Source organism: Curcuma longa, chromosome 2, assembly GCF_044706935.1.
Source record: "Curcuma longa cultivar G26 ecotype Majalengka, Jawa Barat chromosome 2, ITB_CL_G26_1.1, whole genome shotgun sequence".
Lineage (NCBI taxonomy): Eukaryota > Viridiplantae > Streptophyta > Magnoliopsida > Zingiberales > Zingiberaceae > Curcuma > Curcuma longa.
The window spans coordinates 9,936,595-9,949,242 of record NC_133862.1 but is presented as its reverse complement, the minus strand read 5'-3'; the positions used below and the strand labels follow the sequence as shown (position 1 = coordinate 9,949,242).

At 38.6% G+C, this 12,648-nt stretch overlaps 3 protein-coding genes and 1 non-coding gene across 4 annotated transcripts; 1 reads left to right on the top strand and 3 right to left on the bottom strand.

Annotated features, from left to right (window-relative positions):
• Window positions 1-44: 44 nt before the first annotated feature.
• Window positions 45-3,231, bottom strand: LOC141821788 (DNA-directed RNA polymerases II, IV and V subunit 6A-like). Its single transcript, XM_074709150.1, has 6 exons — window positions 3,127-3,231; window positions 1,829-1,862; window positions 1,580-1,749; window positions 1,443-1,494; window positions 467-534; window positions 45-350 (listed from the first exon to the last, which is right to left on the bottom strand). Exons 1-6 carry the CDS (start codon window positions 3,159-3,161, stop codon window positions 281-283), a joined length of 429 nt encoding a protein of 142 aa, XP_074565251.1. The 5' UTR covers window positions 3,162-3,231; the 3' UTR covers window positions 45-280.
• Window positions 3,232-3,441: 210 nt separating this feature from the next.
• LOC141821570 (transcription factor MYB1-like) lies at window positions 3,442-4,214 on the bottom strand. Its single transcript, XM_074708956.1, has 2 exons — window positions 4,076-4,214; window positions 3,442-3,965 (listed from the first exon to the last, which is right to left on the bottom strand). Exons 1-2 carry the CDS (start codon window positions 4,212-4,214, stop codon window positions 3,442-3,444), a joined length of 663 nt encoding a protein of 220 aa, XP_074565057.1.
• A 982-nt stretch (window positions 4,215-5,196) lies between these two features.
• On the top strand, window positions 5,197-5,270 carry TRNAN-GUU (transfer RNA asparagine (anticodon GUU)). The gene has a single exon. It is a non-coding gene; the product is annotated as a tRNA-Asn (tRNA).
• A 1,782-nt stretch (window positions 5,271-7,052) lies between these two features.
• Window positions 7,053-11,082, bottom strand: LOC141821569 (uncharacterized). The gene is made up of 2 exons (XM_074708955.1): window positions 7,848-11,082; window positions 7,053-7,099 (listed from the first exon to the last, which is right to left on the bottom strand). Exons 1-2 carry the CDS (start codon window positions 11,080-11,082, stop codon window positions 7,053-7,055), a joined length of 3,282 nt encoding a protein of 1,093 aa, XP_074565056.1.
• Window positions 11,083-12,648: the final 1,566 nt, after the last annotated feature.

Genomic DNA, 12,648 nt, shown 5'->3' with positions numbered 1-12,648 from the left:
GGTATTTAAGCATGCTTCTCAGATTTCACAGAAACAAAGAAAGAGAAGAATGTTAAGTAGTTCATACCTTGAGATTAAGGTGGTGTATACAAACACACAATTATGCAAACAAAATTAAGCTTTTACTAGCCACTTCAATATCACAACCACCCAAACTGCAGAGTCACATTGATAAACATTCTATTACATCATGTGAATTAAGGAAATCCTTCCAGAAACACATATCTACTCCAACTTAATAGCATAAGTTGGGTTTAACCTAGATTCCAAGGTTATCGGTTTAATTACCACCAACTTGGCGCTTCCAGGAATCCTCTACTATCAGTTCATCCACTCCCCAGTCTTCGTAGCTGTCGCAATGTGCCAACAAGAGAGCAATTAGCATTTATGTTGAATCTGATTAGCGTTTGAAGTTGATCTGAATAAGAAATTTCAGTAAAAAATAACTGAAGAAATTGAGGAGTACCTCCCGTCTGGTAAATATCGTCGAATGGTAAACGGAATCTTGCGCTCACGAAGTTCCTTCATTGCAATCTGAAGTCACATGAGATAATGAACATGAGAAAATATCAAGAAACCGGAAGTGAAGATAACTTTCATTTCCTACTCTCTTCTATATAATATGTATTCTAATAACGCCATTCACAGCCAACATTAGAAGGGGTGAAGAGGAGTTTGATATCATGTTAAGATCCGGAACGGGAATCCAATTTAAAATGTAAGGTTCTTAAGTGCGACTTGTGTGTCATATAATGAAGGTAAAAATAACGACATTGGGCCTTGGCAGCAAAGAAGGTGTAGAAATATAAAGTGGTTGACTATCTAGATTAAGTTTATTTATGACTCACAAAATGAGTTTATGTTATGGTTATAAAACAAATAACATTATGATAGCAAAAGTATTGCAAGTGCTATCAAACAGTTACAGCAACCAGACTTTAAAACTAGACTGAATGGTTCTCATTGGTTAACCCAGGAACCGAGGTGAGGTTCATTCTGTTGAATCAGTGGACGGATCTTTGGTTGTTTGATATAAATTTAATAGACACCACCTCCAAGGAGATGAGGCCACAAGCTGAAGGGGGAACAGACCTTAAAGAAAGGGAACTCTCTTCTCAAACATTTTTTTAAAAAAAAACTGGCGAATATTAACAAGCAAATACCAATAGCAGAGCACCAATGGGTTTCACATGCCACCAATTAAAATGATTCTATAATATTACTAGAACTTTGGAACGAGATTAGAACATCAAGGCTTGAAAAGAAGATATTGTAACACACCAGTTTAGCCCTACATGGTTTATCAAAGTTTGTAAAATTCAAATACAAACACTAAAAGATATAATAATCACAATTATAATACAATATGGATACAAAATCTTTGGGAAAAAGATATTTGTGATTTTATCAAACTCAAGATAATAATTTGTGAAGAGTCTTACCTCCAAAGGATCAGTCTCACCCTCTAACTCAACCATCACTGGAGCATTCATGCTGTTCAGTGAGTTAAATTAGTCAAAAAAACTAGGAAATTACAGCTATGAAATGTTACTATATGTTCAAGATTGAAATTCCAAACCTAATTTGTAAAGCCCGTGTGCCAAGAATTCTAGCACGTTCATATTTTGTCATATACTTTGTTGTTTTTCTAGGCCGTTCGACTGTTTCTTGCTCTTTTTCTTCAGCATCACCCATGATATCATCTGGGCCATCTTCATTGTTATTTTCTTGTTCCTCCTCCATTCCATCCTTTATGATTGAAATGCTTATTCAATTTATCTTAACGGCAAACTACAACACATATTATAAAGGGATACCCAATGCATACCTCAATTTCTGGTTCTGGTGGCTCATCTTCATAGCTGCACAAAACATATTAACTCACCCATGAAGATGATCATCATGAATATAAAATTAGTGGGTTACAAATTTTGAACATTTGTTTATCACAAAGAAAAACAAAATCTAACTTAAATGCATTGCAAAGTAAAATATCGCCAGTGGAAACAGTTAAAGCAGTTTGAAATATGACACTTATATGGATTGTACAAGGAATTTCCAACCATTCTTGCAGTCTTAGAGCCAGAGGGTGTAAACTGTTCAGGAGAAGATCTCATCAAAGAATCTTCTATGAGCAAACAAATTTAACAGAACAAGTGGGAAAGATGCAGTGAACTAATTCTAAAAATGTGAATTATGTGTCAAGACTTCATGTCTCATATTTTAAAATAAAAGAGTGGAAATTGTAAAAATTATTTAAGAGAAACTCCTCAAATAGGATAAGAAATTGAAGAAATCAAAAAATGGGAACAAAGCTATAAGGTTAAAATCCAATAATAGTTGAAGCATGTTATGGTGTAAAATTAAAAAGAAAGAATTGGTCCTTTCTTAAAAGCTTGAGGTGTTTTTTTTGTTGTTGTTGTTGAAAAAGTGATTGCTCAATTAATTTTATCATGGTATATAGAAGTCTGTTAAAAAAATAACGGCCCAACAATCAAGCGGGTTCAAGTATTGAGCTCAAGCTAGCACACTGTAATACACCCACACGAACATGAAGCAGAGTGGCAATAAAATAAAAATACGCATTGGCTCTTTCCTAACATCAATGTGATAATATTACAATCATGAGCTAACATAATAGGCACAGATGGCACGGATTTCCAGTGCAAACAAATTAAACAACATAGTACTCGGGCCAAAAGGTATAAAATAACCAACATGGCCACCATACAAAGATGAAAAGATCCTAAATATGCATGCTTTGAAAATCTTATATATTTTTTCTTTAGTTCTTACTCATCTTCCCTCTTCGTGTGATGAACCACTTGAGCATCTTGTCAATAAAAAGGTGATTTTTAAGGATAATCGAAATTTACTATGCCAGTTAAGACAGAACAAGATCCCAATAGAAATACACTCCTAATGGTGAATAATAATTCCTACCCAAAGAAGGAGAAAATAACAAAAAAAAATCCGGACGCTAACACGATCTCACCGCAATAAATCCCACACGAAAAATTAGCGAGCGATCGTTCGGCGCATCAGAGATTAAAATCACCGCGAGCGAATTAAATTCGACAAGCAAGAAGGAAAGATCCAGAAGGAAGATGAGAGATAGCAGCGAACCCCATGTCGACGCCATCGTAATCATCGTCCGCCATTAGCAATTCGAAGAACCTCCTCTCCCCGCTCGCTCTCGCGCTCTCCCCCTCTCGCCTTGGGTAAGCAGGAGCCCTAGCAACCCGCGGCCGCAACTCCGCAACGCAGGCTTTTATACTGCTAAACGGGCCGGTGCGCTCGGCCAACGCGTAACCGCATAAACCGCCGAGCGAAACGGACCGGCGGTCCAATTCAGCCGGGTCAAGGTTATAATTTTTCCACCCTCCCCAAAAAAGAAAAAACACGATTTTTAAAGACATTATTGAATGCAAGCGAAGAACGTCATAAAGTTGTCTCTGTTCCTGAATTGGCCAACAGCTGCGAGTATTCGTTGAAGAGCCTCTCGTAATGCTCGAATTCCATGGCATCTCCTCCCTCGCGCAAGTCACCGCTTTCACCAGTACACTTGTCGTTGATGCCTCTCTGCAAAAGGATCTTGCTCTCGCAGTCGAAGGTCCTCACGATCGACCTGACTCTGACTGCTGTCGGAGCGTAGACCTTGAACATGGCCGTGTTGCTTTGCCCCCTGTCGTCCTCTGAATTCTTCGCCTTCCGGCCGCCGTGCATCCCTTGGCTTTGGCTCAGATACGAGAGCTTCTTGCTGAGGTGACTGTTCCAGTAATTCTTTATCTCGTTGTCGGTCCGACCGGGGAGCCTCCTCGCTATCAACGACCACCGGTTGCCCAGCAGCCTGTGAAGCCGAATGATGAGGTCTTCCTCGTCGGCGCCGATGTCGCCTCGCTTGATCCCGGGCCGCAAGTAGTTCATCCATCTCAGCCTGCAGCTCTTCCCGCACCGTTGAAGTCCTGGGAACAAAAGATATCGAGTATATATTCCATTGTCAAAGAGAGAGAGAGAACAGCAGCATGCATGCATGCATGAACTGAACAGTAAGTGAGGATTTGAATATATGTACCAGCTTTCTGAGGGAGAGACCTCCATTGGCCTTCTCCATTCGAGTGGATGTAGTTTGTGAGCAAAGCGTCTTCTTCAGAGGACCATGCTCCTCTTTGAAGCCCTGCCTTTGCCTTGGAACAGCATGAGGAACTCCCCATATTTGTCTTCTCTATATACCTTTGGAACTCACTCAATATGCTCCTTCTCTCTGATTTGTCTTTCATTTATAGGCAGACTGATAATAAATAAATAAATAAAAATATAGGAATTTAAATGTTAACATCTGTTCTTGGGGCCAATTAGAAAATAGAGTGACAAAATTCTCATTGTCTGTGTAGTGCACATCCAATGGCACATGAGTATGGACTTGCGTTGCCTTTATAAGAGTAAGTTGCAAACACTAAAGCCATCCTTAATATGGTTCATAAATCAATAGTAGTTCGATAAGATCGACTGATGGAAGGTAAGAAGGGTGGACATTGAGTAAATTCGAATCCTAATGGAAGAGTAAATATTGATTGACTGCATTTAACTGATCCTTTTAGATGAGAATGAACACACATACTGATAAAGGCCAGGAGGTATCGAATTATATATGAGCATTAACAGAAATGGAAAGTGACTTTAAATTTCAGATCAACAACACTTGTACTAGTTGTTATCTATGAGTCTCACAACAGCCTCTTGATTCTAAGGTACCCCGTGAACATTGAAGGGAAAAGTAAACAAAGGTGCAGGAGATCTTAATTAGTTAAGTCGAGAAAGGCAAAGTTATGCGAGATTCAGTCAAACTCTTTATGGTGATAAATTGAGGTGTTTCCCTGCCGACTGGGCAGATCTCTCCCTCATCTGAAAGTGAAAGAGTGGATCACAGACTGAATGAAAGAGAATTCAGAAAGAGCCCGAGTGTCTGGACACAACTATGGAAAGAGCATTTAGAACTTGATTTATTGGCTTTGTTTCTTACTTTGAAATGGTATTGGTTTCTTGAGATTGGATAAAAATGCATTTATAAAGTATCCAAATTGCTGCACAGAAGTGGAGAGGTGTAATACATTTATTAAGTATCCGAATTGCTGAACAGAATTAGAGGGGTGTAATATGGATTTAAAATAGTTCAAAGAGTCATGTCATCACGCGGCTGGAATAGCTCAGTTGGTTAGAGCGTGTGGCTGTTAACCACAAGGTCGGAGGTTCAAGCCCTCCTTCTAGCGTTTTTTTTTTATTTAATAATTTTAGTCCCGTATTTCTCACCGTTGTTTATATATCTTTGTATTTATTTTATTTTTTTAGAATCCCTCTAATCTACTGCTCAAGGTTTAAAAGTTCATTTCAAATCAGAGTTTTAATGATAGACTACGATTAGATGATATTGTGGCCTTTTCCATTGTTGAAGTAAATTTTTGTTCTATCTTTCATCCGTTTCATGTGATAGTTAGCTAACAAAATAAGATGTTTCTCCTACACAACTCGCCCAAAATGATATGTAAAATGATGATAAATATATTTGATAATTTAGTATTATTTGTAATAGTAATGCTCTTTAATATTATTTTAAAATTATTAAATCTATAATACAATATTGCAGTACATTCATAGAAACCACTTCTTCAAACAGCTTTCCCAAAGTACATCAACACTGATGCAATGCCTTATATATATATATATAAATATAATCCTTGTTGTATGCATACTCGTGTTACATAGAGTTGAATGAAAGAATAAGATACATATAATTTAGTTTTAGTTTAGGCATGAAGGCTGTGGGAGTTCTCTTTCTCATTCTCCTTGTAGCTGTTGCCTTTGTATGTATATACAGCGTTGCCAATGGAGAGATGATCTGAAATAGTTAGGGCAAACACAGTTTGATGACGATGATATCGGAGTTGTACAAATATTCATGCCCTGTGCAACCATGAATGTTCTGCTCTTCTTGTTCAACTCCTGCCAACAAGAGCCTTTGTGATGTCAAATACTAAGATGTTAACTAGAAAAAAAAATGATATTAATGCAGGCAATCTGAGAGGCTAATACTGTTAAGGTTTAACAAGATGAAATCTGAGAGGCTAATTTGCGAGAAGATAGATAGATATATTTCAAATTACTGAATGTTTGTATAGAACAGTTCGATAACAATTATACCATGGAGTTGTGAGATAGCAATGCTCCAGTATGAAGTTGAATATCATTGAAATATTGCACTTCAATAGGGGGTTTTAGTTTACTTTCAGTGAGCATTGCATTACTGTTGCATCAGTTAGAGGATGAGTAATATGGACACAAGAATCCACTGGTTTTCCTTGCCCTTTATGCAGAAGAGAAATCACCAAATAGAACTCGACCAAGTGATAACCTAATAAATGAAAGGCATTGACTCATTGGTTGGCTAAACTGCTTTGGTTTTTCTGTCTTTTAGCTATAAATTGTTGAAGTGCCTGGGCTTTACAAGACAGTTAAAGATGATACGCAGTTGACCCTTGCTCAGTGCAAATGGGAGATGCAGTGATATACGAGAACAACTCGATGGCTAACAAATATATATATGTAACAAAAGTATATTAATCAACCAAACTTCTAAATCACAAGTAAACAAGTGATAACTAAACTCAGCATGCACAATTCATCAAACAAGTAATCATACACAAAATTAAAGGATTTAAAGCAACAAGTTAAAAGGATGATAAAAGATAATACCTCACTGTGAGAGGAAAAATTCAGCGCTTTGCAGTATTAGAAGAAGAGAAATCTATAAAGAAGTTTGTCTGAGATCCCCTCCCCTCCAGAGCCACCTAACGGTCCGCCTAGACCTCTTTTTAAAACACCCATCTATGCAATGCAATCCTCTTTCACAACCTATGGTTGGATTAATTTACTGGTCAATTCATTTAAGTACACTGCATGCTTCTTCGCTGTCTGAATTTGCTTAGTTGCTTGAGTTCTTCACAAAGAGTGATTCAGGTCTTCGTTCACTGGCCCTGGCCTGGATAGTATGCAAGCTAATTATCAGTAGCATTTGCATGGTAATTACCAGCAGTTGTTATACCTGAAAAGGAAAAAATAGGGATTAGTGGATGCAACCAAGAGCTAGGAAATAAAGGAGTTGTATCCTTAAGAGAACAATTTGTATGAAAGTCAATAAATGAACAGAAAATTAATTTTATCAATTATGTAAACTGTAAATTTCTTCCATGATTATCAACAAACGTTTTATTTTCTAAAGGCATTCTATTTATACCAAGGTTGTATGTCTTTTACATGGTAAAACAGCTTGGCAAACTTAGTTATAGTAAAAGAACGAGAAGTTACCAGTTGAAAGAAAACAGCTTGTATGCTATTTTTGCTCACTAAATAAATGAGTCATAAAATGGGTATGTTTAATCTAATTTTCTCTCCTACTCAATACAGAGGCCTTAGGACAGAGCAATAGAATTGGATGTATACACATGCTTTTCGTGTTAAGTTCTGAACTACACTTCACCAAAGATCTCCAACCCCTCAACTCGTGGTAATGATTCGGAAAAGAAAATCAACTAATATTGATTTATATGCTTGTCACATGAACTAATATACTCATTTATGCAAATATTGAGTAAGAATAACCTTAATGACTTTGAAACTACACATTTATCTTCAGTGCATCAACTATAAACAATTGACTAAAGAAATATGTTTTGCCTTACAAAGGATTCAAGTATCCAAAACTTTGAGAGAGTTCCTACATGTAACATAGCCAACACATTTGGTATGAATGTATCAAGTTGAGAATTATGCATTATGGAAATAAAAGTTACCTCTCAGAAGATTACTGTAAGGCACAAAACAAGTAACTGATTTAAAATTTTCAAACACCATCGAAGAACCTCTGAAGCTTAGCAAGCCATACTCTGAATGGATTTCAATACTCATAGATGACCTGTTTTCCTCAATCTCAAAAGCCATGTCAAATTGCCCACTATGACAACATTTTTCAACCAAATGTCTCTTTGTTACTCGATCTGGTATATTTCCTCTTTTCAACATCATATCAAAAACTCTATGAGCCTCGAACAAGTTATTATCAGAGAGAGTCCACAGCAACTTATTGTAATTGCTACGACTTGGAAAATATCCATGAGAAAGCATCTCCTCTAGCAGTTTGACAGCAAGTTTAGTGGAAGTAAGAGAGAGAGATTCAGCTAGTCTGTTATAGGCTTTCTTGTTTGGAAAAAGGCCTCTTTTTTGCATCATTTTTACAACAGAAAGTGCTTCACTGATTCTCCCAGCCCCAGAAAGTCCCCTAATCAATGTATTGTAAACAAATTCATCTAGAACATGTGCTTCTTGGCTCATCTTGTTAAATAGCAGAATAGCATAATCAGTTTCACCTGATCTGAAGTGGCCATTCATTAGAATTGTATAAGTTATATGGTTAGGAATAATGCCAAGTTCCTGCATCAATGAAACCAAATCATAAGCATCTGGTATCATTTTAGCTCTACATAGTCCATTAAGAATACCATTATAAAAATGAAGATCTGGCATCATCCCATTGTCCACTAGAACTCGCATTATATCTAATGCATATTCAACCTTCTTTTCTGCGGATTGGCAACAATCAGAGTGTTTTGTTTTCCTTAGGAAATCATTTTTCTGAGCAAGTAATCTGAAAAGCATATGCCAACCTTCTTTTAATTTATGAGCTAAATACGGCCGTATTCTTTGTCGACGTAGGATGTTTCTGCAAATCCCATTTGTTAATGAACCATAAGTCACTAGATCAGGTTCAATCTGGTTGCTCACCATCAAGTCAACTAGATATAAGGCAAAGTTCTCTTGACCTTTCTTAAAGAACTGATTAATTAGCATCGTGTAGAGAACCCTATCTGGCACAAATCCATCCTCCAACATCTTGTCCAGATATTTGCAGGCTGTTACGAACATATTTTTCTTTATTAGTCCATTTATAAGGGCACTGTAGGCATGTGAGCCGGGACAAAAACCACATTGCAACATCTCATCAAAAAAATAACTAGCGTCATTAATCTTTCCAAACTTTGAGTAACTATTTATAAGATTGACATAGGCTACTTCATCAGGTGTTACCCCAGTTTCAATCATTCTGCCAAATACAAGCTCAGCCTCCCTGAATCTTCGCATTCTGCATAGGCACTTGATTATTGGATCGTAGATAATAACATTAGGCTCGATACCTTGGTCAATCATCTGATTAAAAAAATCAAAAGCTGAGTGTATGTCCCCCAGCTTCCCATATGCATTTATCAGAACAGAGTATGTAACCAAATTCCAAACCACTCCCTTACTCTTCATTAAATCTAGGAGCAGTCTAACATTCTCCATCTGACCCTCTCTACATAGGCATTTTAGAAGAAAATTATACGTGAAAATTGAAGGTTCACAACCATAACTAACCATTTTGGCCAACAAACAATTAGCAGCATCAAACCTTCCCTCTCTGCTCATAGTGCTAATCACTATGTTAAAAGCTACATCAATGGGAAGCACATTAAGTTTCACAATCTCATCAAATATGAGTTCTAGTTCTTTAAGTGATTTCTCATCTAAGATAGAACCAAATAATATGGAGGAATTTCTAAATTTTCCACTACTATCTGCCTTAGCCATAGCCTGCAAAGTCTTGCTAATGATTGCAAATCCATGACTTTTGGGAAAACTTTGAGATAGTAAAACAAGCATTAAATGATCTGGTATGAGACCACCCTCCAACATTCTATCGAACCAATGCTCAGCGTCTACCAATCTGTTTGACTTGCAAAGAGCTGTTATCAAGGCCGTGTAGCATTGGATATTAGGAGTTAAACCATGCCCAAGCAGTGTTTCAAGAAGCCTCAGAGCACAATCCACTTTCTGGTTCTTGCAGTACCAACTGATCAGTATACCATAAGTAACTGCATTATGTTTCAGACCGGTCGCTGTCATTTCATCGTAGAGCTTCCATGCTGAATCATCATAGCCAAGCCTCAACAAGCCGTGTATCAGGGTATTGTAGGAATATACATCAGGCTCCAAGAAGACATGCTCCTTCATTGTCTCAAACATGATCAGTGCCGGCTCCAGCCTTCCCTCCTTGCAGTATGCAGAAACAAGAGTGGAACACATCACACGGTCCAAATGGAGACCATGAGACTCCATCACTCTGCAAACATGTTCGGCCTCAACAATATTACCTCCCTTGCAAAGTCCATAAAACAAGGTCTTGCACATGTGGGCAGAAGGTCTCAAGCCCCCGCCGACCATTTTATCAAACAGCTGACGTGCCTGAGCAAAATGTCCCTTTGAGCACAACCCGTAGATCAATGCCGTATAACCTGATAGGTCTGGGAAAACACAAGCACCGTCCATAAGTACGAATAGATCCAGAGCCTCCAGGAATTTTTCTTCTGCGCAGAGCAATCGCAGCAACGCGATGTACGTCCTCTTCGACGGCAAAGATCGAATTTTTATCATGTGGTCCAACAGAAGCTTGGAATCCACAAGCTTTCCTAGCTTGCAAAAGCATTCTATCATAGCATCGAGCACGGAGGGATCTTCGGGTAGTTCGCCGCCGGTGGAGTGAGTGAAAAGAGCCTTGGCCTTCAGGAACTGGCCAGAGGAAACCAAGGATCGGAGGATTCGTCCGTACTGCGGGGAGATTCCGAAGGAGACAGCGAGTTGGATGGACGACTCTGCGTCTGGGATGGGCAAACCGGCGACAGCACGGTCGAGGACGGAGCCGGCAGCGGAGAACATGCCCCGGAGAAGGAGGCGATGAAGCAGAGAGAGACAGTGGGTTGCATGGGAAGCGGATACAGATACTGATGCGGAAGGGAGCTCGTCCGTAGTAGGCGCGTCGGAGTCGGAGGCAAAGGAAGGGTAAGCTGCAGCGGTGCCGGAGAAGCGGCTTCTTCTTCCGACGCAGGAAATACGGAGGAGGAGGGCGTGCGTAGGTGGTCGAGACCTCTTCGAAACGAGCATTTGGCGGCGGCGGCGGCGGCGGCGGCGGTGGGTGAGGCGAGAGGAGACGAGCATCGAGGAAATCAGGACCCAAAAGACGAGAAGCCCAAATTTGACCCATTTCTTCGGCCCATAATAAATATTTGATCTTGGCCCAAAAAACATTTTCAATCAAATTAAGATTCTTTTTATTTGTTTTTATCAATTAAAAATTAATTTTTTTCCTTAACAAGCAAAAAAAAAAGCACATGGTTTAATTCTAACTATTTAAATTTAATAATAGAAAGATTTAGTTTTCCATTTAAAAAAAAAACTTAAAATACTGAAAACATTTCTTAATCTTCAATATTTGAAAATTTCAAACAAATGTTTTTGACTAATTCTTGATTTGATTAACTTTCTAGAATTCATTGCTTGAATCCTTAAATTCCAACAAGTCACATGCTCTTCAAAGTACACAATAGTTTTCGATACCGAGTCTTGATTTCTAGAAACTTGGAATTTAATGCCCCCTTCGGACTAATTCAATTAAGAGAAGCAGTTTGACTTTATTAAAGTTTTATTTTAATGGTCAAACTGTTTTACAAATTAAGGAATTGAAATTAATTAACCTCAATTTAGCTGTCGTTTCCTTTCTTTTGCAAATTAATGGCAACATATATATATATATATATATATATTATTTATTTAATAAATATTGCGTATGATGAATGAATAATTGAATTAATGCGTTGGCTAACGGCAACCAGCTCGCGGCCACGTGCAGGCAGCGCAAGACAAGGCGCTTCAAGCACACGTCCACAATTAAACCGGTCCAATAGGCTCCACCCGCTTTCCTACCCGCGCAAGAGGACCACCCATTCCGACCCGAGGATCAGCTGCTCTACTTCCAGCTTAGTACGTGACGGCCCCACCCACTCAAACCAACCATACATTTATGCAAGACAGCCGAGTCTCAAAACTTGCTGTTTCCTGTTTGATAAAAACAGGAAATCAAGTTAAAAGATACACGGTAAAGAGATGGGTCTTTTTCTTCGGTGCGAGTAAGAGGAGGAGCTGGATTTCGTTAATACTTAATTACTAATTTATTACGGGATATTAAACGGGGTGCTATTTTTGAATTCTGCAGTAAGTATCTATTAATAATCATTTAATGAATTAATTAAATCATTAATTATGCCTTGGCGAGGACGTCTCCCTTTCAGCAGACCGAGGCACTATAAATACGACGCCTCCATCGCGCTATATAAGCTTTTCTCTCTCCCCTCGCTTTCCCCCGTCCTCCGCGGCGTTCTTCTCGATCCCTTCTCCTGGTGTTTTCGTCTCGTGGTAGGGTTTGGGTTTCGCGTTGGCTTGCGAGACGAGAACACTTTGGTGCGGCGGCGGCGGCATTACGGCAGCGACGTGAGTAGAATGATCTCTCGTTTTACCCTCTCTACCTTGTTTGCCGCGATCCCGGGGTTCGTTTATTGATGAAAGATGTAGAGTGTCGGTGATTTTTTTATTTTTTTGGATTTTTCTTGTTGTTAGATGATTTGTAGCTTTCTTTGATTTATTTTATAAGCATTTCTCGAAGTCGAGGATTGAGAAATCAAGAAAAAAAGGGATTTTTCTCTGAGGTATGGTCTATTTTGGGCGAGA

Bases quoted from the DNA above. Each gene is read 5' to 3' on its own strand.
- LOC141821788 (XM_074709150.1), bottom strand. From the start codon at position 3,161: ATGGCGGACGATGATTACGATGGCGTCGACATGGG. The intron at 1,495-1,579 runs GTTTGGAATTTC...CTCACTGAACAG, and splicing joins ACACGGGCTTTACAAATTAG to CATGAATGCTCCAGTGATGG. The intron at 351-466 runs GTACTCCTCAAT...ACATTGCGACAG, and splicing joins CGATATTTACCAGACGGGAG to CTACGAAGACTGGGGAGTGG.
- LOC141821570 (XM_074708956.1), bottom strand. From the start codon at position 4,214: ATGGGGAGTTCCTCATGCTGTTCCAAGGCAAAGGCAGGGCTTCAAAGA. The intron at 3,966-4,075 runs GTACATATATTC...TTTTGTTCCCAG, and splicing joins GTCTCTCCCTCAGAAAGCTG to GACTTCAACGGTGCGGGAAG.
- LOC141821569 (XM_074708955.1), bottom strand. From the start codon at position 11,082: ATGCTCGTCTCCTCTCGCCTCACCCACCGCCGCCGCCGCCGCCGCCGC. The intron at 7,100-7,847 runs GTAACTTTTATT...TTTCCTTTTCAG, and splicing joins TTACAGTAATCTTCTGAGAG to GTATAACAACTGCTGGTAAT.